Source organism: Choloepus didactylus, chromosome 17, assembly GCF_015220235.1.
Source record: "Choloepus didactylus isolate mChoDid1 chromosome 17, mChoDid1.pri, whole genome shotgun sequence".
NCBI lineage: Eukaryota > Metazoa > Chordata > Mammalia > Pilosa > Megalonychidae > Choloepus > Choloepus didactylus.
The window spans coordinates 37,553,168-37,579,046 of record NC_051323.1 but is presented as its reverse complement, the minus strand read 5'-3'; the positions used below and the strand labels follow the sequence as shown (position 1 = coordinate 37,579,046).

The following is a 25,879-nucleotide window of genomic DNA, read 5'->3' as shown; positions in this document are numbered from 1 at the left end:
CTTTTGAAGTTTCAAGTATTTGTTCTTTCTAAATAGGTGGAGACATAAAGTAAGGCATAGTGTATATGTTGGCCATTAGCACATGGATAGACTGTATTGATTGTAATTTTTGTTTTAAATCCAGATGTGCGTCATCATTCTCATTAGGGATTCAGCTGATTTCACGGGTGTTTAAAAGTGTCACATTTAAATGAGCAACAAATTGAATATACAGCTTAAAAAGCATGTTCATCAACAGATTTCTTAAATAGCAGTTTCTGATAAAGCTGTTGCTATTGATGAATAAATCCTTCAATTAAAAACTATGCAGTCTACTAATTTGCTTATCATTGACATTGAAAGAGCATAATATTGGGGGATGGGTAACATCTTTATTTCTTGAAGGACAGAACTGATACCTTCATGTGGATATGTGTTTGGTAAATGCAGTTGGGATATTTGGGGGTGTGTCACTTGAGCCATATAATAACCTAAATTCAGGTGCTCTTGAGCCTTGGTGTAGTGTATCAGGATCCTTTTGAACATGGATATGGATATGGATATAGATGCACTGCTAGTGACTGAAGACTCTGGATTGTGTGCTGCTGGAGAGGAAATATCTGCAGCCAAGTATCTGCTTTGATGCAGTGATGTGGTGACTCAGTGGCTGCCAGACTGCATGGCAGCTCGGCTTCAAGGTATCGAGGACTCATTTGAATCTGTCCACAAACCTCTGAACCAAAAGGAGAGGGAAATGTGTTTACTCACATCTGGGAAGCTGGGTCCCAACCTGCCTCTGTGTAGGCAGTCAGGGGAATGCTGTCGTTCTTCCTTTCTCCTGGGTAAGACAGGAATTAACCTGTAGCAGAAAAGAGACATGTTTGGGTGGATGCTTAGGGCAGCTTTCAGAACTCGGTTTAGTTTAGATTCTGGCAACAGAGTTAAAAGGAAGGGTGGATGGTGAGGCCGGTCTGTGCTCCATGCCGGTTGCCCAGAACTGCTCCTTTCTGCTGCTGCCTTGGCTCAAAGAACGACTTAAAGCTAGAACAGTGAGGGATGTATATAGGGTCAGGGAAATAGTTGCAGGCTTGAGTTGTTGCTTCAATTTCTTTACTCTGTAGTTTGATCAAGAGGCTATATTTTCTAGAACTTGTTCTCAAAACTCAGCTGATAAAACCTAGAAGCCATTGCTTATAATGTGGTCTAGCTGATGCCCTGTTACCCTGGCTGTTGGAATAGCATCATGTGTACTTCCTTATTAACCAGGAGTGAGTACTATGCATGATGGCAGGATAACTTTTTAGAACTTCTTTATAGCTCTAGAATCTCTGAAGGAAACATCAAATCTAACCACCCGTTCATTCAGTACTCAGCAAGCGAATGGGTGTCATGGTAAGCAGGTTGACAGTGCTAAGCTCACTAGAAACAAAGATGAGTAAGAGACACCACTGTCTCAGACTACATTCTAAAAGGGGATACTAAGTAGACAGTGGCAAGTGTTCTAAGACATGCAGATAACATGCTTTGGTTGTGGGATGCGGGAGGCACGTCTTTGGAGGAGGTGACATTTGAGCTGCAACTATGAGCAGGATTAGGTTATGAGATGGTAGGTGCTTGGGGTAAGAGTCAGCCGTGAAATTATGGGGCATGTTGGGGGAATGGCTAGGTGTCAACCTGGCATATGGTTTATATATTTTTCCTCCATTTTCATCATTAATGCTTATTATTAGTAGTTGGGATGGTGCCTCCTTTTCTATTATCTGACATCCAGCTAATCTTAGCACAGATCGAGGGAGTCAGTTGCCCAGCTGGTGATGTTGGTGAAATGACGTTGGACAAGGGACTTGGATCTGTGTCTCAGTCCTCTCCCAGGTAAGAAAGGGGCATAGATTATCTGATACAGATGAGCACATGAAGGGCACTGCTACACTGTGGTCACTTCCATTTCACTGAATGCTCCTGCAAGGCTATGATGGGTCGATGCCCAGTACTAAAAAAACTGTAAGCATTTCTGGTTTCTGTGTTTTTTGGGGCTCAGAGAGTTAGTTCTGTGGGAAAACTAACAGACTACTAAGGGGAGGGAAGGCAAAGGAAAGGTATATATCCCTTCCAGCAAAGAGAGAAGGAAGGTTGGTCCCTACCTAGTGGTGGTGATAATAGTATTAGCGGCTAAAATTTGTGGATCCTTAACCTGTGCAAGCACTCTCCTAAGTGCTTAACATGTATCAATTCATGTGCTCCTCACAACATCCCTATGAGGTAAGTGCTACTATTATCACTACCTCAGAGATGAGGAAACTGAGTTGCAGGAGGTTAAGTAACTTGCCCAGGGACACTTAACGAAAAGTGATAGGGCTGAGATTGCAGTGCAGGCTGTGAACTCAGTTCTTAACCGCTTTGCTCTTCTGCTTCTCCAGAGCATTTCCCACGATTGAGGTCAGTGCTTTTGGAGGTTTCAGATTAGCATTTCTGTTAGGACCTGGGCAGCTGTGATTTGGTGAGAGGTGGAAATTCCTCATCCTGTCCCAACTATAAAGGATTTGCTGCGACTTTTGCTGTAAATGGGTGGTAGTAGTGAAGGGCAGCATGATAAATGCGCTGTTGAATTGAGGGCCTGCCTAATCTTGGAAGATTTTATTTTCCTTTCTTGATAGTGGTTGGCTTTGGTGATTCTGACAGATAAGAGGGATTCAGCTGACACCTCAGACTTTTCTTTGATTTTTTTCAATGACGCAAATTATCTGTCACATATTACAAAATTGTTTCTACCTCTGGCAGTATTGAGTTTTTGTAGTTCAGACATTTTGGTTTTGCTGGTGGGGTTTTGTTGTTGTTGAAATTATTTGTAATGCATCTTTGAAAACATGGAGTAAAGGGTCCCTCATATTGAAGTAGAATTTTGGAGTTAAGATATGGTGAATACTCCTGGGGCACTGGCTACTCAGACATATCCCGAGAGCAATTTTCTCTGGTGATGGAATTACCTAGGAACATGGAATTGGGCCAGAAGAACCACATTTTAAGTTCAGGTTTTTGGAGTTTGCTGAATTTTCTTGACTTTAAACATTTTCAGCTGCAGGCGTCTTCGTTGGGGTATTTAGGTCGACTTTGTTCTTTGACCATGTTTGAATAAAGTAGACAATCCCTATTTTTTGATTTGGCTGCTGCTGTCAAGTTTAAGTGAAGACTTACAGTTGCTCTTTGCATTTTGTTTTTGGACCACCTTTTGAGTTTCCTTATAGCAGGTATAAAAACAATTTTAAAGAGGGGCAGCAGTTCTTCCTGTTATCACCTTAAAACCACAAACTTCATTCTGTTTGCAGTCCATTGGCAGCAGAGAAGCAAGTTATTTCAAATATGTATTGTTTACACCCCACCTACATCCAGAAATAATTGGATTTAGCCTAGGCAAGTGTCTCCTGATGATCATAATTTTGTGATGGTATTTTGGCTGCTTGGGGAGTCTGGGATCATAAGACTCGTCATAGGATTTTTGGAGTCGGTGAATGCTGTTTTTTCTTCTTTGTCCTTTCTGTCTGGAAATGTGAATAGCTTTCTCAGGAAGCCCTAACATGGCTAGAATGAACGGTGCCATGTCACTGCTGTATGTCTGTTTTTTCCTAAGAAGTTTTCTTTGGTGGGTGCTGTAGGGAAACGTTGCATGAGTGCTTATGTTGTACACTCCCATTTTGTTCTATTTAGAGAATAAAGATTATCTTATGGCCTTTATATAATTCAAGTAATCTTCATCTTTCCTTTGAGATGCAGTATACCTAAAACACAGAAGGAGCTGTGATAAGCGTGTAGTCCGACTGGATTATAACAGTGGCCATTCAACACTGGTGTAAGAGTGTCCCCCAAAGAGAGAGAACACAATACCAGGTTATCAGTTGCGGTTGCAGCACCCTTAGGAGTAAAGCATTCAAAAGTGAATGAATAAATCACTCCCACCTGCAGAGCTGTGGGACATTTTCTGAGCTTTCTTTTTTGGACCCAGTTTTTGACGTTGATTCTGTTGAGATGACAACTAGTGTGCAGGCATTATATGGATAAGCCATGTAGCATCATTTCTGGAAACATCTAAACTGTGTGATGTTTAGGTTCATGTGTCAATTTGGCCAGGTAATGGTGCCCAGTTGTCTGGTCACGCAAGCACTGGCCTAACCATTAACTGCGAGGACGTTTCGTGGACTTAAATCATCAGTAAGTTGGTTGCATCTATGGCTGATTACATCTATCATCAACTAAGGGGAGTGTCTTCAATAACAAGAGACATTTAATCCAATCATTTGAAGGCTTTAAGAGGAGAAGTGATGACTTTAGCAGTCAGAAGAGAGAACTTCCATCTCTTCTTCAGCCTGCCAGCTCCTCCTGGGGAATTCATTGAATACTCCCATCGGAGTTGCCAGTTTGCAGCCTGCTCTGTGTAATTTGGTCTTGTGCATCCCCACAGTAGGATGAAACACTTTTATAAAATCTCATAATTTATGGATAGCTCCTGTTCATTCTGTTTCCCTAGAGAACCTTGACTAATACACGCTGTCTTTCATACTTACCTGTCGGGACTGTAGTACCCAATGAAGGGAATGTCATCTCTTTATAGTAGGATCACCAAAGTAGGAAGGAAAATTAGGGTTGTTCACAATACCAAAATTGTGGTTGAGAACAGGTCCTCACTTAGCTGGGCAGTGCTGAAGATTGGGCACATCCAGGGAGTTGAGCATTGCTGTTCAGTCCTGCTTTGGAATTGGGAGGCTGTATCTGCAGTGCGGGAGTCTGAAAAGTACCTTTGTGGTCCCAATAAAGCCTGTCTGTTGACCTTTAGGATTAATCATAATGTGAGTCTTAGAGAATTGATGAGACTGTAGGAACCAGTTTTAGCTGATGTATTAAAACTAGAATGACTGTATTGTTTGTCAGGTCATGCGAGAAAGTACGATGTGACTGAGAGATCCTAAAACTGCAAAGATAAATAGCCTACAACCTTTAACCTTATTTACTTTGGAAAGAGGCTATAACTCCAAATCTCTAGGCTGAATTCGAAAGAGTGCTCCTTGTCTCCCTTCCCTGGGTAAAAGCTGCTGATGAGAAACTGCTCTTTGGTGTTGCTAGGACAAACCTGTATGACTTTCTTTATGTAAATAATTAGCAGGTGAATATTTTCATTTATGAAAATTCTTTAAGCCATATATGAAAGAGAAGCCGGGCTGGTTCTGAAAGCCTCTCACCCGTTCAATGAAGGACGCCAACTCCAAAAAGCTCATGCTTCCAAGTGGTCAGAACAGAACCCTAGAATGTCCTCTTTGTGACAGTGATGGTTGCAAGGCTGTTTTACTCTGGGCTGGCTTTACTGTCACCTAATGAGTAGATTTTGTTTCTTGCTAGTGTGTTGAGTGGAGGAGGTTTAAGAGGTAGAGCTAGATGCTTTGAGCAATCCAGCAGCATTTAGCGGCTTCCGGCCCTGTTTGGGCACCTGTCGTGTTCTTTATGCTCATGCTGTGTTTCTCGAATAGAGAGCAGATTCATCCATATTATTGGAAAAATAATTTGAAGCACAGGCCTTGTGTATTGAGTGAATCTGTAGTACTGCCGTTAGCTCCTTGTTTTTATGGGAGGGAGCAGAGGGTGATTAAAATCCTAGTATATTCCGATTCTCACTCTTTAACAATAAAAAACTCTTCCCTCCCACGTTGTTTCTTGACAGAATGAGAAACGTATTGTCAGTAAGTAGTTAATTCCAAAAGGATTCGGGTTCTTACTGTGCACTTCCAGAAGTCCCAGGTCTGGGAGAGCCCACGTGAGATCAACACATGACAAATTTAGTGACTGTATAAGGGTATAGGGTGGCTCGCCAAAGGGGTCGTCCATGGCCATTGAGTACTTCTCCGCTTTAGCAATAATCCTTTAAATATTCTTAGAGTTGGGGTGGGGAGGGTGCTCTGAAATGAATATTCTCCATAGGGCCTCAGTGAGACGCAAGGTGGTGACTGTCCAGCTCATCCAGGATATGGGCGTTCTTCGTTGTGGACAGAGTTTGGTGCTGCTTTTGAGGGAACTGTGGCTGGGGCTGAGCCTGCCAGGGCTTCTGGGCTTCCAAGATTACCCCTCCTAGGCTGGCCAGCCAGCCCTGGGGATCCTAGTGTTCATGCTGGGGATTCTTTGCCTCATTTATTTATTAATTTTTGCCATGGGACCGCTTTTCAGGGTTTTCGGGGATTTTCCTGGAGATGTAGCCCGTACATTACGAAAACTGTCCAAGGCCTGAGCTAATAACACGAGTAAAGACCTTCTCCCCTCATCATTACTGCTTCCTCTTCACACAGACTCATTAGCCAGCCGCTACAGTTCTCATTAAACTTCATTAATCTTGAGCATCTGCCTGTAGGGACTGCCTTTAGTTAAAAAGAGGAAACTCAGCTAAACATTTTTGTTGCTGCTGCTAATTGCCCTGAGCTATACTTTGTAAGAATTAATTGCTCTGCTTGCCTCCATATCTAAATGGGGACCTACCCCTGTGCTGGGCAGCAGGCATTTCACTCTGCCTGGGCTGTGGGCTTGCAGTCCGGGGGCTTGTTGCACGGGCTGCCTGTAATTATCAGGGCCAAGTGCCGGGTGGCTCTGGAAACCAAGCCGGAGGAAAACGCATCTGGAAGTCTGCTTATATGTGACCGTGATTGGTTAAAAAGCCTGCAATTGATACTGATGCTTTCTTTTATTTTTTTTATATGGATGCAATTTAAATTTATTTCATCTTTGTTAAAATACCTGACAGCAAAGCTGCTTTTCTTTTTTTTAATTCACTTTTATTGCGATATATTCACATACCATACAGTCATCCATGGTGTATAGAGTCAGCTGTTCACAGTACCATCTTATAGTTGTGCATTCATTACCCCAATCTGTTTTTGAACATTTTCCTTACATCAGAAAGAATCAGAATAAGAATAAAAAAGAAAAATAAAAAAGAACACCCAAACCATCCCCCCCCATCCCACCCTATTTTTCATTTAGGTTTTGTCCCCATTTTTCTACTTATCCATCCATACACTGGATAAAGAGAGCATAATCCACAAGGCTTTCACAATCACACTGTCACCCCTTGTAATCTACATTGTTACACAATCATCTTCAAGAGTCAAGGCTACTGGTTGGAGTTTGGTAGTTTCAGGTATTTACTTCTAGCTATTCCAATACATTAAAACCTAAAAAGTGTTATCCGGATAGTGCATAAGAATGTCCACCAGAGTGACCTCTCAACTCCGTTTGAAATCTCTCAGCCACTGAAGCTTTATTTCGTTTCATTTTGCATCCCACTTTTGGTCAAGAAGATGTTCTCAATCCCACGATGCCGGGTCCAGATTTATCCCCGGGAGTCATATCCTGCGTTGCCAGGGAGATTTACACCCCTGGGAGTCAGGTCCCACGTAGGATAGAGGGCAGTGAGGTCACCTGCCGAGGTGGCTTAGTTAGAGAGAGAGAGGGCCACATCTGAGCAACAGAGAGACACTCCAGGAGACTCTTAGGCACAGTTGTTAGCAGGTTTAGCCTCTCCTTGCAACAACAAAAAGGTGTTTTTCTTAACTTGCCGGTTTCATAGTCTAGGAAGGAATTTTAATGGTGGTTAGGATGAGAGAGAGAGAGAAAGTGATGTTTCTGAGCAGTGGCTAAAGGAGATTCTTGGAAAGGAAAATGTAAATCTCGGGTTTGAATTGGTGACCACTGAGAGCAGAGGCTCCTTTGTGGTGCAAGGTGAATCATGCTTCTCCCAGGTGTAAAGCAGAGGAGATGGAGCCTCCCTACCTTGATGGGACTTGGAGATGCTGAGAGAATTAAAAGAACAGTTGAAAATAATATTTTTTTGTGATGAGGACGTTTACATTGGATTATGTAAAGCTTCTGGTTTAGAAATAGTCGGGAACTAAAGCTGCAGGATACCTCAAGAGAGTTAATTCAGTGGGCTCTCTTTAGGTGGGGAGAAAACTTACTCGTCATTCAGGTTAGAAACCTACTTCATCTCAGTTGCAACATTAAGGTCCGTGGTAGTGTAGAATTCTGTTTAGAGGAGTGGGGGCTATAGAATCAGACCTTTGTTCGAATTCCTGGGACTGTGGGCAAGTCACTTCTTTAAGTCTTCGTTTGCTCTTATGCAAAATATGTTTGATAAGGATACCCAATGCAAATGGTGGTTGTGAGAATTAACTGAGTTTTAGTGAAGTGTTCAGAACACTGCCCAGCTCTAGTAAAGCACTCAAAAAACCCTGGCTATGTGAGAGTGGGGGTGGGAGATGGTGACTTCACTCCCCCGTTGTTTAGGATTGGTGTCCATGGTGCTTACCCACTTGTGTAGTTGAAGGACTGGCACATCACCCTGATTGGTTCTGATCTTATCTCTGTGACTGGATTCAAACCTCATGTGTGACACTCTTCACCCCTTAATCTCGTAACTCCACTCTGGTCAGTTAGTCCCTCCTGTTTGTCCCTACAGTGCTTTGTTCCTCTCCTTTGTTACCTGTTCCCTTGCAGTATAACTACCTGTTGATAAGGCCATCCGCCATTAAACTGTAAATCCTCCTGTACCTGTTTCCTATTTCCCATTGCCTAATACAGCAATTTTTAAAACTCTTGGGAAACTGAATTCATTTCCCCCTAGATGAATTGTTAGATGGAACCCCAATAAATAAAGAGTGTAACTTGGAGCTTTTTTGACCAAAGTTTGGTGAAGGAGGTACTGGGCCTCCTTTTTGCTCCCTTTGTATCCCTTGCTGGGAAGACAGCTTGAAAACGAGTCCACCATCCCCACCTCACCCCAGTATCTTAATACTTCTTCAGTGAATGTCACTTCTGTTTCTATACCCTTAGTGTCCCCATCTGTTAAAGGGAAGTAATATTTCCCTAATTATGCTTAGAAATTTTGTGTAAGATTTATAGGAGTTAGATGCACTGCTCTGCAGAAGAAAGAAAGGAAAATTCAGGGTGGCATTTTATTTATTTTAGAGTACTGTTTGAAGACACTGTTTCACATATGACCTTTTGTGGTACTCTGGAAGAATTTGTTTTCCCTGCAATGCGTGCCCTTTTTACTCCTGCTCATCAATCTCAGACCCAATGGTAAACCTCACTTCTCTTGTATCAAATGAAAATGAATTGTGTGTTTTCCCCTTAAATGGAAATACACTTTGAATTTTTCATAATTGGTATATACTCATTTTTAAAAACAACAACAAACGGCAGAAATATAGAAATGGAAATGCCTCCTATCTCTGGTTCTACTCCCTTGAGACAACTACAGTTGAGTTTGGAAAATATTCTCTACTTTTTATGCAGTTACATATAAAAATATATACTGATAGGATCATACTGTATATACTGTTCACAATAATATAGCATGGCCATCTCCCTAGGCCTGTTCTACTGCAGAGTTCTCTACCCTTTTTAATGTATCCATGCTCTTCTTCAATATGAATGTACTATATTTTAATTAGTTAACCTATTACTAATATGTATTTAGTTTCTAGTCTTTTCCATTTTGTTGTTGCTGTTCTTTTTTAAAATCATTTTTTAAAAATCTACAGTGAGTGTCCTGTACATCTTTGTGTGCTTGAACAAGTATTTCTAGAAAGTAAATGTAGCTGTGATTGGTAGATTGGCAGAAATGCATATTTTAAACTTTGATATTACCCACTTACCCTCCTATTCCGTCTTCTGTGAGTGTTTCTCTACACCTTCAATGACTGCAATGATTTGTTTTTCCAAGTCCAAGGAGTTAGAGTTATAGTTTATTTGCACCTACTGCTAGTACTGAAAGTGGAGCTTCTGCTGTTTGCCCCCCAGCAGAATACCTATAAGCCTCCAGCCGTCCCCACCCAGGCCCAAGATAATTAATATCTTTATAGAGGCTGTTGAGAAACGGCCAAGATCTTCATTAAACAATAAAGTGTCCCTGATGAACAAATCAGCCAGAGCCTAGAGCCAACGGCTGCCCGAGCTGTATCTAAGTAACCAGCAACAACACTGCTCCTGCAAAGGGTTGGCTCACCCCCACCCCTAGCAAACTGGCAGAACTACAGAAAACCAGGTCCCCACACCTGTCAGAAGCCCCGACTTTGTGGAATGGGAGATGAAGCCCTGAGTCCTGAGATGGGAGGGAGGGGTGACTCACACGGGGGTGCACACTGGGGTGTATTATAAAGATCTGCATTCTGTTTTGTAGGGTGAGATTTGAATTTAGGTTAAGCAACACTGTGCAACAGGTTTAAGTTTCCAAAAACAAATAGAACAACAGGAAAACTGACCTCCCCATTTAGGCCCTCTTTGTTTGTTTCTTACTTTTTCATTTGAAGAAAGGTAAAGTCGATAACCAGCTGTAAGCTAAGAAGATTCAGAATGTGGTCTCTATAAAACTGGACTTAAAGCTTTGATTAGTGTTCCTATTAAAGAAAAATTGGTTTGACTTAAAAACAGAAGAAAACACTAGTGTGGACTGTTACTGTCCTGCCGTCCTTTGATGAGTGTGAGGGAGCCTGTGGTTCCACCACACACCTGTCCTCCAGGTGATCACAGGAACTTGAATCGGGGGTAATTCTCTCCTCCAGTTTTTATGACCTCTTTTATTAAAACAAGGCAGTGTACATTGCGAGCCTACAGAATCTGCCTGCCAAAACTCTGGCTTTGAGAGAAATTTTGTGTAACCATTTGTTTTGAGTGAGGTTGAGGAAAGCCACAAAGGAAGTGAGCCAAATTGTTTTTCAGTCTTTTTCCGTGTGTAATAACTTTCTCTTTTTAATTTTACGATACCTTAAAAATAGCTAAATGGTAGCTGAGGTGTTTGTATCAATTTTCTAGTGCTGTGAGTTCTTAAGGAGTTGAAAACTGCCCTGGACTCCTTAAGGAGAGAACTCATTGCTTTTAGGTGGCCCCACATCAGTTCTTAAATCATTGGTTACTTATTGGTTTATTGATTAACCCAGGATTAAAAAAAAAAATGACAGGAGGCCATTATGGCTGAATGTTGGACACCAGTGTGTACAACATTTGCTGATCTGCATGGAATAATTTTCTGACAGTGAAGTAGTTGGCTGGGTTAAATATATGATTGTGGATTGGGTCAGAGCCTGTCATTCGGTAAATTACTTCCTGAATGGAGAGTACTCTGTTTGAAGTGAAATTTTGGTTTGATGCACCAAGATATCACTTAGAAAATAGTGCTAAGCTCTGAAATTCCTTAGTTCAGTCCAGGGAACGGTTCACCTTTACAAAGTTTTTGCTTTTTCATCTTGTCACAATCACTACACTTATTCCTGAAATCCAAGTGTAGTTTGGACAACCCTTTCCTCCAGCACACATGAAGGCTGCGGCTTGTTGCAACTACACCCGTTCTTGTGAGGATCCACATGGAAGTTGAGACAATCTTATTTATCAACCTGCTGTTTCAACCCTGATAGTTTCTACAGTGGGTCTTGGCCACTGATGAAAAGGGCTTTGGCTGACTAATTTGCAGTATTCTCCAGAACAAAAGCCAATTTTAAAATTCTTTCATGTTTACATTCATTTGCTTTCTTCTTAAATATGATTTTTCTTCTCATTAAATGGAACTGTGTCATCATTCTGTAGTTCCAAGTGATATAGCTCAGCAATACTGGCTTTCTTTTTTCCAAAATTGCATATCCTTTGCAGATTACATCATCTATATAACTCTATTTGGAGAACTTAAGTAATATTGTAGATGGGAGCTCCCATAAGTAATTCATTCAGGGAGTGATTATTTTAGTAAATGCTGTACTGTCCATGAAAAGTGGACAGCTTTGGGGTGGCTTTTTGGTCCTCTTATCTATCTCTCTCTGGTTAAAATAGAGTCCCTTGAATCTTAGTTTTCTGGACTCTGAATTACAGTTACTTTTGATATCCTTTTGAAATACGAGAGCTGTCAAAAACTGTCACGAGTGGCTGGAATCGGTGCTGTCGTCTTACTGGCAGCATCAGCTTCTCGGAGTATCTGCAAAAACATTAAGGTAAAGCAGTATCCTCTTAGATCTGGAAAGTCTGACAATACTCTGACTTGAGTTTGTGCATGAGAACTTTGTTTTTCCTGCTTGCATGGTTGACCTTAATTTTGACCCTAAGAATTCTGGAAAGCTGAAGAAAATCGAAAGTCATAAGCAAGGGCGGCGGTGCAGACTGTTTGATTTTTATTATACAGGATTAGAGGAGCTACCTAGTCCACTGAATAGTGTGGCTACCTCTTTGTACCAGTGCATGAAAAAAGAAACACGGTAAATATAAATTCTTTCTCACCATCTCCACTTAATCCCAAAGCTCCTACAGTAAAAGCCTGCTTTAGTCCTTGAAAATGAAGGACAGGATTTTTTCTTCACCAGTAAATTTGTATACCAAGTGGTAGGTTTGCTTAGAATATAATATTTACTGCTTCTTTAGTTCTTACTTAGGAAAAAATAATACCACACAGACACACATTGCAAACTACCTTCTTAAAATCCTATCTTTAGTATACCTGTGATAGTTGTTGCCCTTTAAAAAATTCTCTTCTAGTTAGTCTGTATTTATGTTTGCACCCTGCCCTAGAAGTTTAGTAATTGAAGGTGTGGATCTGTTCAGTTCAAAGCTTTTTGCGTCTTTTATGGATGTTACAAGTTGCCCTCCGTCCACCTAGGACTTACTCTTTTTCCAGTGTTCCTCCAGGGATGGTGGGGGGAGGAGAGGAGATGGCGAATGGAATGTCCATCAAAGTAAGAACTAAGGAGCCCGAAGCAGGCTTGGAGGGGGTGAGCATTTGGGAAATGTGGCCTCCAGCTGCCTGGCTCTTTGTAATCCTTTGACTGTGAAGGTGTGCAGCCTCACATGGCAGCCCATGGTGCTGGGGCAGCACACTTAATCCTGCATCAAGATAAGCAGATAAATAACCCTCAACTGAGGAGGGGACGGGGCCCCCAGCCCCACCCAGTTCATGTGGACAGAGTCCTAGTAACAGAACTCACCAGAAAATGTATGTGGCTGCTGAATGTCAGCCTGACTACATATTTAACAGTGAAATTTAAAATGGTAGCCAGTATGGTGCCTTATCCACAGCAAGCACTCAATTCATATTTGCAAAGCCAATTTTGATTTCAAAGTGTAATCTAACAAATGGGATATGGGGAAATATTTTTAAACGTTTTTACCCAGGGATTGGCAAACATGTTCTGTAAACGACCAGTTTTAGGCTTTACCAGCCCCACAGGCAGAGTGTCTCCATCATGTATTCTTCTTTTCTGTTCTTTTTTTAAACAGTGCTTTAAAAATGTAAAAATATTTCTTAACTTGTAGGCTGTACAAAAACAGGCTGCAGACGAAAGATTGCTGATCTCTATTTTAAATCGATCTTTTAAGTCCTGAAGGGACTAACCTGAGATGGATGGATGTGATTTTTTCCTGTTGTTTGGGATGGTAGAGTCGTTTTTTCTTCAGGCAGGGTGGTGGTGTGTGAGCAGGGGCTTTGGGATTCTTCAGGGTTTGAATGGATGTCAGTTCTAATCTTGGATGTGCCCTTACTAGCAGTATGCCTTCAGGCGCATCACTTAAACCTTTTTGTGTCTCAGGTTTAGCTCATCCCGTTAAAATAAGAGATTGCAATTGTTGAATAAAAATTAAAGTTAGTGAGGATCTTAACAGCATCCCTTGGTGCATTGGAGCTCACTTGGACTCGGTTCCATCCTGGGCGGAACTGATTCTCTCTGGCTCCAGTTTTAGGCCATTTCCTGCTAGATTTCCCTGTAGAGATGGAGAGTAGCAGGCTCACATTCACGGTAAGGCCTCATATATGTGAAGGCAGTTTTGAAGTATGCCATTTTCAGGTTGTTACAATGGAAAGTGTCTGAATATTTCTTCATCAGGTCCTGTTTGTTTGTATATCTTCCAGCATTTACTTTTCCCGCCCGCTTTTGTCATTTTATGCTACTGAGAGTTCACCCTGGCTCTCACCTTAACTCTAAGTTTAGATGTTAGTGGCATTTTTCTGCCCATTTGCTTTCAGGGTTAGCTCCTGTTATAACCTCAGCCTTTCCCGCAATCCTGGCATTTTGTGGGTTGTGACTTGAAGAGGCTCATCCTTGAAGGTGGAGATGGTGACTGGCAGGCAAGATCCCTGGCCACTGGGCATGCTCATTATTGTAGGTCTCCTCTCAAAGGGTTCCCCTGCGTGTTCGGATTTCTATGTTAGCAAAATTAGGGCTGTGCTGCAAGCAGGCACTGCTCAGGCGCTGTGAACCATAGGTGCAAGGTTATATAGAGTGCAGAGTTGGTTTTATAGTCTGTGTTAGACTGTAAGTATTAACAGACAATGCATTTGCTACGCATGTATTTAGAATAGATGTTTATATGATATTTATATGTTATAACCATGAAACTGGTTAAACTGTTGGGGAAAATACTTGGACTCAAATTCTATTTATATACTAACCAGCAAACATGAATTAAAAGCCCCCAGACTAATCCATCACAGGGAGGCCTTCAGTCAAAAGGTTAGTTTCCTTCCTTTTGCTGCCTCAAGATAACAGTTTGATTCTCTATTATCAATACAGCCAGTAGCCTGTTTCCGGTTTCCTGCTCTGTGTATTTTGTATGTTGCTCATGGGAAATGGTTATTTATATTTTCAAGCTAAGGCACAAATGGAGCACCACCCTACCATATTCTTTGTTTAAAATTAGAATCCTTTTTTTTCCCCCCAACCAACTCAAGAAGTCAGTTTTTGTGGATAAATTGTTAAAACTTGATCCAAATTAAGTCTTGTGACCATTGGCCTGTTTGGGTCATGTTAAGACAAGGTTGTAATCACAACTTTGTCTGTTTTACAGCTCCACTCTACCAAACAGAAATGTGGTGGCAGTTACCCCAAAGCAAAACAAAATAAAAATAAACAGCAACAACGAAATGTTGCAATTTTTAGGTTGGCTTTGGACCCCTTTTTGTCTGAAAGACACTATTTTTATCATTTATCAGACTTGGAAAAAACAGGTGTAAGAGACCATTCAGTTGTGAAAGATTTTTGGTGCTGTACAGTGATAACATTTAACTACTTAGGGGCCTGTCTATGTGGTTTGGAATTTCGCTCAGCATTTTCAGCACAACCACCACCACAAGCAGGATGATTTATTGAGAGCCTATTTGGTAGGCATCGGAGGTTTGCTGATTCATTCAGCAAGTATTTATTGTGCTCTCACTCTATGCCAGGCGTGTGGTCAGGCTCTTAAACAGGTGTAGAATTGGGTCCCTGCTCTGGAGGCACTTACAGGCTAGTAGAGGGGACAGGACACAGGATACATAATGAGAGGATAGGAGACCACATCCTGTTAAAGGAGGACTGCAGACTGCCAGCCCAATAGGGGAGGGCCTCTTGAAAGAGCTAATCTTGGCCTGGGTCTTAAAGGAGTGGCTGGAGAAGAGAAAGTGCCTTCTATGTTGGAAGAATAGTGTAAACAAAGTGGGAAAAAGGAATGGATAAGTGAGAGTTGCAAGCATGGTAAATATGTAGACCTGTTGGGTTGGAGCACAGAGATGGCCTGTTGGGGGTTTCTCTCAGAGGAAGCTGGTGCCTTGAGAGAGGCTGCTTGGGAACCTCGAGTTCCCTGCTCAGAGGTTTGGACTGTATTGTGGATGCATGGAGGCCATTGAAGGTTTTGGTGCAGTGGGGAGACTTTGGAAAACCACTGTTTGGGAAAGATGATTTATGGAGGTGATGTTCAAAATGGATGAGAATGGAAAGAGGCAAAAGGCAGGGCCTTTGATATTTTTTGGGGGAGGAGGGGTCCTGGAGCCGTCCTGTTATGGTGAGCTTTTTCTTCCAAACACACACGAATGCCTTGTCCACATTATTCTGTTGGCAGCTGATCCTGTACTTGTTTATATCTTTTGTTAATTTTTTTTATCTTCATTTTATTGAGGTATATTCACATACCATGCAGTCATACAAAACAAATCGTACATTCGATTGTTCACAGTACCATTACGTAGTTGTACATTCATCACCTAAATCAATCCCTGACACCTTCATTAGCACACACACAGAAATAATAAGAATAATAATTAAAGTAAAAAAGAGCAATTGAAGTAAAAAAGAACACTGGGTACCTTTGTATGTTTGTTTGTTTGTTTCCTTCCCCTATTTTTTTACTCATCCATCCATAAACTAGACAAAGGGGAGTGTGGTCCTTATGGTTTTCCCCATCCCATTGTCACCCCTCATAAGCTACATTTTTATACAATTGTCTTCGAGATTCATGGGTACTGGGTTGTAGTTTGATAGTGTCAGGTATCTACCACCAGCTACCCCAATTCTTTAGAACCTAAAAGGGGTTGTCTAAATTGTGCATAAGAGTGCCCACCAGAGTGACCTCTCGGCTCCTTTTGGAATCTCTCTGCCACTGAAGCTTATTTCATTTCCTTTCACATCCCCCTTTTGGTCAAGAAGATGTTCTCCGTCCCACGATGCCAGGTCTACATTCCTCCCCGGGAGTCATATTCCACGTTGCCAGGGAGATTCACTCCCCTGGGTGTCTGATCCCACGTAGGGGGGAGGGCAGTGATTTCACCTTTCAAGTTGGCTTAGCTAGAGAGACAGGGCCACATCTGAGCAACAAAGAGGGATTCGGGAGGAGGCTCTTAGGCACAATTATAGGGAGGCCTAGCCTCTCCTTTGCAGCAACTGTCTTCCTTGTTAATTTTTTAACTTTGCCATCTGTACTTCAAATTCATGGAGGGCAGAGACTTTGTCTTAGACATAGAGTTCTATATACAGTATGCATTTTATAAATATTGGCACATATTCAGTTTCAGATTAGTCCTTACTCATCCACAATTTAAACATCCAGTGTGGAGATAAGTCCCTGGGGTGACTGCTTCATTGTCTCCTGATTTCTTCTCAGTGTCCATCCTTGTTCCTTTCCTGTTACGAGCCCAAGTCTACACCTAATTTAGCTAATGTGTCTAGACAAGGAAAAAAATTGCAAATGATTGCCAGCTCTTACTTAGGGTAGGGCATTTTCTTGGTACAATTGAAGAAGAACCTGATAAAAAATGTTCTTGGGTTGCATTTTTGGGTTCAGACTACTTGAAAAGTAGAAAGATTTGCTGTCTTAAGCCAGGTATAAATTCAGTCTCCTCTGTGTGTGTGTGTGTGTGTGTGTGTGTTTGTGTGTGTAATAAACAGGGTCATTTGACAGTTCCTGTTTCTGAATTTCCCCTTTTCTCTATCCAGATGTATGCCATGCCTTCAGGCCTTCTGTCATCCGTGGCTCTGGTCCTTTTCCATAGCCAGAGCTGTGGCATATGATGTATGTGCTTGTATGTAGACCTCCGTGCAGAGGGTATTGTGGGAAGATGCTGTACAATCATTTCCATAACATCATGCCCTTCTATTTATCCAAGCTATTTCTATGTCCTGTAACTTGATGCTTGCTAGCACAGTGTTCCAGCTATAACTCTATAGCTGTAGAGTTATTCTGTAGTATAAATTAATATTGAAGCTTTACAACCTCCCAGTATTGATAGTTGTCATTCCCTCAAGAGGAAAGCAGTAGATTATGTGCTTCTCTTACCCTTTTTCTAAGAAAGCTTATGAAAGGTGAAATTATTCATCAAAACCCAAATAATGCAAGATGGCAAATCTAGCACTTGGGGGAGAAGGTACAGTTGTGCAGTGTCACCAAACCTAACTGAGCCTTGGGCTTTCCTGGAGTTACCTGCTGCGTCTCCCCACCTCCCAGACAGAGTAGCTCGTGGATCCAGTGAGGGCTGCTGGTTCTTTTTGCCCTTTTTCCCGTGGCTCCCACTCCCCACCTCCTCCCTCTCTGCTGCTTAGAGCCACTGATCTCTCAAGCCCGGGTTTTATGGGAGGTGTGTGATGTCTAAGCCTCTGAGTGGTGGCAGTGTCCTCAGGCTGCCTGTGAGTGCCACTCTGTGGCAGACTTGACAAAGAAGAGATGATGAGGAATGTTTAATCCAAAGAGAGGGCCGTCCTCAAACGTGGAGGCCCCTACATGGAGGACTGAGGCGCCCTGTTCTCTGTAGCTCTGGAGGTGGAGCAAGCCGCAGCGGGCCGTAGAGAGACAGGTTTAGTTTTGACGGAGAGAGCACCTCCCCAAATTGGATTCCCTCAGTGATGGAGCAGATCCTTTCACAAAATCGGGGCCAGGGTCGGGATGGTGAGGTGCTGGGTGATTTTAAACCTTGTGTCATTAAAACACGTTTTTCTTTGACCTCATGCTAAAGGCAGTATGGAGAGCCCAGGCCCTGCAGCCAGCCTGCCTGGAGGGCTTCTAGCTCCTGCCTTGGGGGGTGGTTGTAAGGATTGTAGAGCACTTCGATCATTGCCTGGGACATAGTGACTGCTCAGCAAAAGCACTACTGTTTTAATGAACAAGAAGGAGCAAGCCCTTTTCTTTCTAATTGTTAAACAACCTCCGCTGCATGCACAAGCACACAGTTTTCCCCCTTTCTGAGATTTTTAAATAGCTTGCCCACTTGTTGTAGAAGGGATTTTTTGCTTTTGAAAGAAAGTTGATTTAGATGACTTCTGAAGGCTTGCTTAGACTCTGATCCCGTGATTCCATGATCCATGGAGTCATGCTGGGAGTTCCACGTGGCGTTGAATTGGTGAGAATTCTTCCTTGCTAGAGAGAGAGGCAACAAGTTTAATGAGCAATTGTGACAACTCGGGCACTTTGTGCACTTGGCTTCCCCTCGTTTAATACTGGGACAGCCTTTAGGTGAGTCCCAGTAAATGAATATAATGTGTGTGGGAGACGGGTGTGGAGGGGGAGGCAAACACGGGGCAGGAGATGAAGTAGTTGGTAGTACCAGACACCGAATTTTGGGCAGCACTGGGTGGGAAGCAGCCCAAGAGCATCAGGTTTAACTCCCTCAGGACCTTGGGGGCTGGATAACAGTAATACAAGGTCCTGAAAAGGCGAAGAGAGAAGGAAATGGTGTGGGGGCTGAAATGCCCACTGCCACACGGACACAGGTGGGCCTGCCCCTGTTCTGTTGCTGCTGTGCAGTCCCTCCCCCTTGCGAGGAGGCGGCACGCCCCTGTAGAGAGGGTGAGCCTGGAGGCAGGCAGTTTCTGCTGCCAGCGAGCCAACATGCACATGCCAGCATCAGAAAGATCTGGTGTAGGCAAAGAGACTAATGAATGAAGGGCACTTGGGTGTCCTTCCCCGGGGAGTGTGACTTCAGACACTGTGGATGTCTGCTCTCACTGGTTTAAGCCCAGAGTGTCTAAACCGGGGCTTCTCAACCCTGCACTGTTGGCATTTGGGTACAGATAATTCTTTGTTTTGGGGTTGTCCTGTGCACTCTAGGATGTTTAGCAGCATCCCTGGCCTCTACCCTCTAGATACCAGTAGCATCTCACCCCCAGTCATGACAATCAAACATGTATCTTGGGGGAGAATCCCACCTCCCCCGGTTGAGGACCAGTCGTCTGAATAACTCCTTCAGTGTGGTGGAGCTTGTGAGGATTCTTTGTCATATCCCCTCGGTTGCCTCGTGCCTGTAGAACTGCAGGTCCGCTTGCGTCCCTCTGCCACTCCTGTCAACTCCTCACATGGCCCAGGCCCAGTGGCAGCAGCTCAAGCTCGAGCTCGGAAACACGCCTCTGGGCCGCCTCTCAGTGCCTGTGCCAGGGCCCCCTGCTCCTCAGACGTCTGGCCTGACGGCCTGGCCTCACCGGGGTGGGAGTGCAGGGATGATGTCATTGTGCCTTCCCAGGAAGGGTGGAACAAAGGACTGGGTCCCCAAGGACTCCCAGCCCCAGCCTCACCCAAGCGGCCGAGTAGGTTTTGTTCCCCCTCCCTTTCCCTCCTTCCGGCTTCAGAAGTGTTTGTTGTTCACCCAGCGCTCCATTGTAAGAGGGCACGCTAAGCCAGCCGAGCCTCGTGTCTCACTGTTGAGCCTATTTCCTGCCCTTCGTGTGTCACGGGGGTGCTAATTCGGTCTGGTCGCTGGTCAGACTCTTGCATGCCTTTCCTGAGTGGGATGAGCCTGAGAAACTTGGACCCTGCCTGATTTTTCCAGTCCTCTTTCACTGCCTGGGGTCTTGCAAAGACTTCTTGGGCTCACTTCTGCTCCCAATGCTGTGAGGAGGAGAGAAAGGGAACAGGAGAGAGAACCAGAAACGGAGCTCTCTTTCCCCCCACACACACTTTTTTTTTTTTTAACAATTCCTCTTTCCTTCTTTTTCCCTCCCTTCTTCCTTGAGTTTCCTGAGACCCTCAGGAGCCCCAGAGAGCCCTGTTTGCTCAGATCCTCAGTGTGTTTTATTTCAGCTAAACTGTCTGGTCCTAACTGTGACCTTTTTGTAGGCGTGACTTTGCCTCTTTGTGGGGAGAAGAGTTGGGATTAGGCTCTGCCTTCAGGATGGGGTGCCATGGGAGTGCGCTTGCTGTCTTTTGGAGCACATCCTTGGAATTTCCTCATAAATTAACTCCCTACCCAGCATGTGAAAGAGGATGTGGATGTTTCTTTAATGTGAGAGTAACCTAAACGAGTGACACCTGACCGACGAAAACAGTTTGTGCTTGCTTATTTAGAAACTCCTTAATCCATGTGAGTTTTCATTTTGCTCCTGTTCCCTTGATAGGCTGGGTATGGCCATGTCTTTGAGCCCCAAACCCTTTATTAACAGCCTGGGATACCGATCATCAAAGGTGTTATTAAAGACCGTTTCCAGCTCCAGTGTAGCCCATAAAGGATATTAAATTATTATTTTTTTTAAATTAGTTGATCCCAAATATAGTTGACTTGAGAGCTGGAGCCACTCTGACAGGTCCATCTACTGAATGTACCCAGGAGAAGCCTGATGTACCTGTGTGTTTTGCTCAACCTGTCCTTTCAAAACAGCCAGCCTTAGGCTAAAAAGTGCATCTACCTGTGCACCACTGTAGTACAGTTACCATCCATCATGATGACTGTGCCTTTACTAATGCATGGAATCTTTTCTGTGTGACCTGTCATGATGCTGTTAGTGCAGCTCCTTTTTCAGCCTGCACCAGGCCCCTCACTGCAATTTCCCTCATTCCCCTGATCCTGCCCTTTAATAAAATATTGAGGTGAAATTCACATAACATGAAATTAATCATTTTAAAGTAAACAATTCAGTGGCTTCTCATGCGTCTGCACTATTGTGCACCCACCACCTCTGTGTAGTTTTAGACATTTTCATCACCCCAAAAGGCAACGCCATGCCCAGTAAGCAGTGGCCACCCAGTCCCTCCTTCCACAGCCCCTGGAGACCTCTAATCTGTGTTCTTTCTCGATCCTGCCTTTTTTGATCCTCAACTTTTGCCTGTTTTTGATTGGCCTTTGTCCTTGAGGAAGGGCTCCTCTTTCTTTCTGGAAGGACTGTTCCTTCAGGGAAGGGTGGGAGGAGCTGCCGACAGAGTAGGTGGCCGGGTGTCTTGGCAGGGACCCTGGCTGCCCCACCTGCCGGGTTGGCGGCAGTAAAGGATCACCCAGTGCCGTCAACCCTTCGCTGCCCCCCCCCCCCGCCCCCCGCCATGGTGGGTTGTCGGAGGCCTCGGCAAAGCCTCCCAGGCACACCTGCACTGGCCAGGCGGGGAACACAGTAACCTCCGGGCTGCCAGGCACATGCCCCATCAGCAGAGATGGCTTTTTACAAAAGGAATTGTTGGGGTTGGCACATTTTTGTGTATAGCTTCATAAGTAAACGTCTTTCTTGCTTTGCGTTTACACTGAAAGGTGTTACCAGGTCTTGAGTACGTTGGGTGCAAAATCATGCTAATGGATGGACCTGGAAGGAAGCAGAGTAGCTGACCAAGGGGTGTAGAGAACAGAATCAGGGCATATGAGTGGGTGGGTCCAGGGTACATTTTATGGGTCTCTGTTGAAGGTGTTCAGCAGCCTGCACGTAGAACATTCTGCAGAGACAGAATGGGTACATTCCATTCCATGGGCTACAAACAGGCTCCAATCTTCTTGCTTCTGCTTATTGGGTAGGACGCCATAGGGCTCTATAGAGATCTGCATCCTGCTGCTGCTTTAGCAGAGGGGGGAGGAAATGAAAAGGACCAGAGGATATACTTTGACATACATGTTCCTATATCCTCCCATAGATGACTGTGGTTAAGGAGGTGCTAAGTAGACGTTTCATTAGAGTTCAGTTTTGCTGTTCTTCCCTTGGCCAGGGTCTTTTGCTAGGCCCTCCTGGCTTTTTCCCGCTGCTGCCTGTGCTGTGGCTGGTGGTAAAGCGAGCTCTCCTCTGATTACAGATGAGCGTGAAGCCGTGCAGAAGAAGACCTTCACCAAGTGGGTCAATTCCCACCTCGCCCGTGTGTCCTGCCGGATCACGGACCTGTACACGGACCTCCGGGATGGACGGATGCTCATCAAGCTGTTGGAGGTCCTCTCTGGAGAGAGACTGGTAAGTCTGCTCTGAGGTGTCAGGCATTGTGGGTGGGAAAACAGTTTTGCAAAATCAATTGTGGACTCGTCTGCAATTAATGGTTGATATTTTCAAGAAGTAGACTCTTGGTGCGTGAGATGAGCGACGCTCCTGGACTGTGACGGAGCAGCCTCATTCCGGTGGATTGTGAGGTTATTATCTTGGGTCAGAAGAATGTTAGTTTGTGTTTCCTGTTAAACAGGGCACAGTGCTGGAAATTGAATGGCCAGGCTTGAGCACTGGCTCCAAGGTGAGCCAGTATTCCACGAGATCATGGAATGATTTCTAAATTTAGTTTTACTGATTCTCTGGAATATCTGAACTGCCATGTTAAGGTGGCAAGAATTGAATTCAGTTGTCGCAGATGTGTCGTGGTTTCTCCCTCGTATGCTTTTGTATTCTGAGGATTGAGGGAGAGTCTGGTGTTTTCTCATCTCCTTGGGAATGATGCTTCTGATGAATTCACCATGCATTTGCAGACAGGAAAATGTGAACATTTTATCCCTATCTTGTTTTGTGGAGCCACCGCGGCTGTCTCTGATGTGACTTTTGTTTATGCACTTTAAACCAAAGAAGCTTAAACCAGTCCCTGTAACTGACCCAACAGGTTTTGTCTCGCCTTGGTTTGAAAATGAATGCTGTAGACCATGAGAACACATGCAGTTACATAGGTGGTGGTGGGGCCAAGCCAAGAGCTGATGCCCAGGGATAGAGAGCCCCACATCTGTAGTGACATCAACAGGAAAATATGATGCTGGTGGTTGGCAGGACTGCCAGAAAGCCTTATTTTTAACTTTATCTCCACCCTGTAACTTGACAGCCACTGTGTCGGTCTTTATGCAGACCGACCCACGCATCTCTGACTATACACAAGGGGCCGAGGTTGCACCCTGCTCTGTTTAGCCCTCAGAGAGAATTGCTTCTTTGAACCTGGATAGAAACGAGTCAGGATTTTCTCTCTCCTGGTCCCTCTGACCATGAATTGAAGGATCATGAAGCTCTGTCTGATCCCGAGTGAACTTGATTCATACCCTGGGTGTGTGTAGGTCTTGTTTCCTCATTTTCTGAGAGTTTGTGGGTGAAATCAAGCAAACAACTAAATAAAAATGGCTCCTGCTCAAAACCCCAGTGGTGGCTGTAAAGGTGGTTTGTGGGGTAGAGGGTGGGGGAGAGGGGCCCAAGCAGGGAGGGTGAGTAGGCTAGTCATCTATTGCATTTTGGGGTTTTCTGAAAGCGAATCTTGTTTAGCGCATAGGCTATACAGTTTTGAACAGTTTTGTAACCAGATGTATTTTCCTACTGCTCAACCTTTTTTCTCCTCCCTCTCCTCTTAATGTTTAACCTGGTATGATTGTTTATTGATTTTTGAGGGGGGAATGATGTTTTTAAAGCAGCTAAAAAAAATCATTAAGGGTCACATGGATAGGAATTAGTTTAAACATTTATTTTTGTTCCAATAGGGTCCAATCTTTCTAGGCCTTAGGGAGTAAATTGTTTACCTTTTGAAGGCCCAGAATTCTTTTATATCAAAAAGACTGCTCCTTACAATATCCTCGTAATAAATGGGATCAGGCCCATTGCCCTTTATTCTGAACAGGGTAACAAAAATGTTAGTGGGAAGGAAAAAGCAACCAACAAATCTTAATTCTTAGTTGTGTGTGGACACTTCCCACTCCTTTTATTTACTACTAGCAGTAAATTTTTTTGTGGCCACCCTTGGAGGGTAGAGATGGAGAGAAACGTAGAATGGCCACCATCTCCCAACATTTTAGGCAGTCACCATCAGAAATTTTGTTTAGCATTGACGTAGCACTTTGTATGACCCTGAGTACCTTAACTTCTTTTATTATCCATTCATCACAGCCATCCCTGATTATAGGTTGGGCAGTCTGGTTAATCTTATTCCAAAAATAAGGATACAGTACATAGAGTGAACCAAAGCTCATATTCATTTGGACTAGAGGTTTTCAGGCTGTTTGGCGCTGTGGTTTGACTTGTGGAACTTTCTGGAAGGGACACAAACCATACTCTGCCGTTGGCTGCCAAGGCCCTCCCTGCTGGACCCCTCCTCCTACCCCATAGGGATCCTTGTGTTTTCAGATTCCAAAACTAATGAGGTGGCTAGAGCTTCCAAGCCCTGGGTAGATTAATGTCTGTGGCTAAACGTGTGTCATCAGATAACACTCAATCAGCACTGGGCTTTACACACCAGTGGTCCAAAACTCTGGGTAACGTAAACATTTGCACTCTATCTGGAGTCAGGTCTCGGTTGGCATTTTAGCCCCAGCATTTAAACCAGCTTGGTAGTAGGTAGCAGATAAACCTTTGAGGGTCTGGATTATAACAGATTTACTTTATCAGTAGATTCCTAGAGCCAGCTCATTCATCTCATTTTACAGAGGAGGAAATTGAGTGATTTTCTTTTTCTTTAACTGATGAGGTAGAAAGAAATGTTACATTAATGATCCACACAGTTCTACCCCCAAACACCGGATTTGGGCTTGATTAAATTTGTGCAGGTTTTAGGTCTATATTTGCATTATTAAGGAACTTGATTTTGATCTACGGGGAGCATCAGAAGGGCAGCATTCCCCGTCTTCAATCCTGGCTTGGGCAGGGTCTGTCTAGAAGTTAAGCATGTCCAGTCGACAGAGCTAGGAGAAAACAGTGGGCAGAGCCAGGAAGTCGCTGCTAATTGGGATGAGAAAGACAACCATTCCTTTCCGATACCTTGTTCTGAAATCACCAGGGATTGTAACTCTCTATAAAGGTCTCATTTTAAAATTCCTGACTAAATATAGGCCTACCCTTTACTTTAAGATCAAATTAGCAGGTGAAAGTGTGAGCACGGAATCGGCACTGCTCCCTTTCTAATTGGATGCAGACCTCAGGCCCAGTGTAGAGCATGATTCAAGGGGTGCAAGTTTGTTGGCAAGCAGCACTGGCATCTGGAGGGAGTGGAGTCCTGGCATACGACCATCAGGCCTGAGCTTTGGTGGTGGAGTTGAATTCACAGACCATAACCCAAGGTGCCTGCCTTTCCCATTATGGGCCTCAACAGTGAAGAATGATTCTAAACACTAGAGATTCTCTGCCTTGCTCTCTCCAGACTGAGGCCCCAGTCTCTGACCCAGAGAGAACGAGATTTTCTGAACACCTCTCCCCTCCCTCCCAACCTCCTGTCATTTCTAATCACGGATGTCACTGGTGTGGAGCAAGTTGCTACACTGTGTGTCATGGGAACACAGGCTCAGGACACAACAGAAACTTTGAGCAGATGACCACTCTATTACTTACACAGCACAAAGGGGACAAGATCTCATCATGGCTAGTCTCCCGGGGAGGCCAGACTGCTCAGTCAGGATCGGTAGATGGCAGCTCTGCATGCCCCATTTCATGTCGGAGATGAGAGACAAATCTGTGCTGTTGAAAGGTGGTCTTTATCCACT

General features: G+C 43.9%; 1 protein-coding gene across 4 annotated transcripts in view; it reads left to right on the top strand.

Annotated features, from left to right (window-relative positions):
• The window catches only part of SPTBN1 (spectrin beta, non-erythrocytic 1), a 197,263-nt gene that overhangs the window by 105,545 nt on the left and 65,839 nt on the right, over positions 1 to 25,879 (top strand). For all 4 annotated transcript variants that reach the window (XM_037806815.1, XM_037806817.1, XM_037806814.1 and 1 more), the window contains one exon: positions 22,258 to 22,409. In XM_037806815.1, coding sequence (XP_037662743.1) covers positions 22,258 to 22,409 — 152 coding nt within the window. The remainder of the gene's footprint in view (positions 1 to 22,257; positions 22,410 to 25,879) is intronic.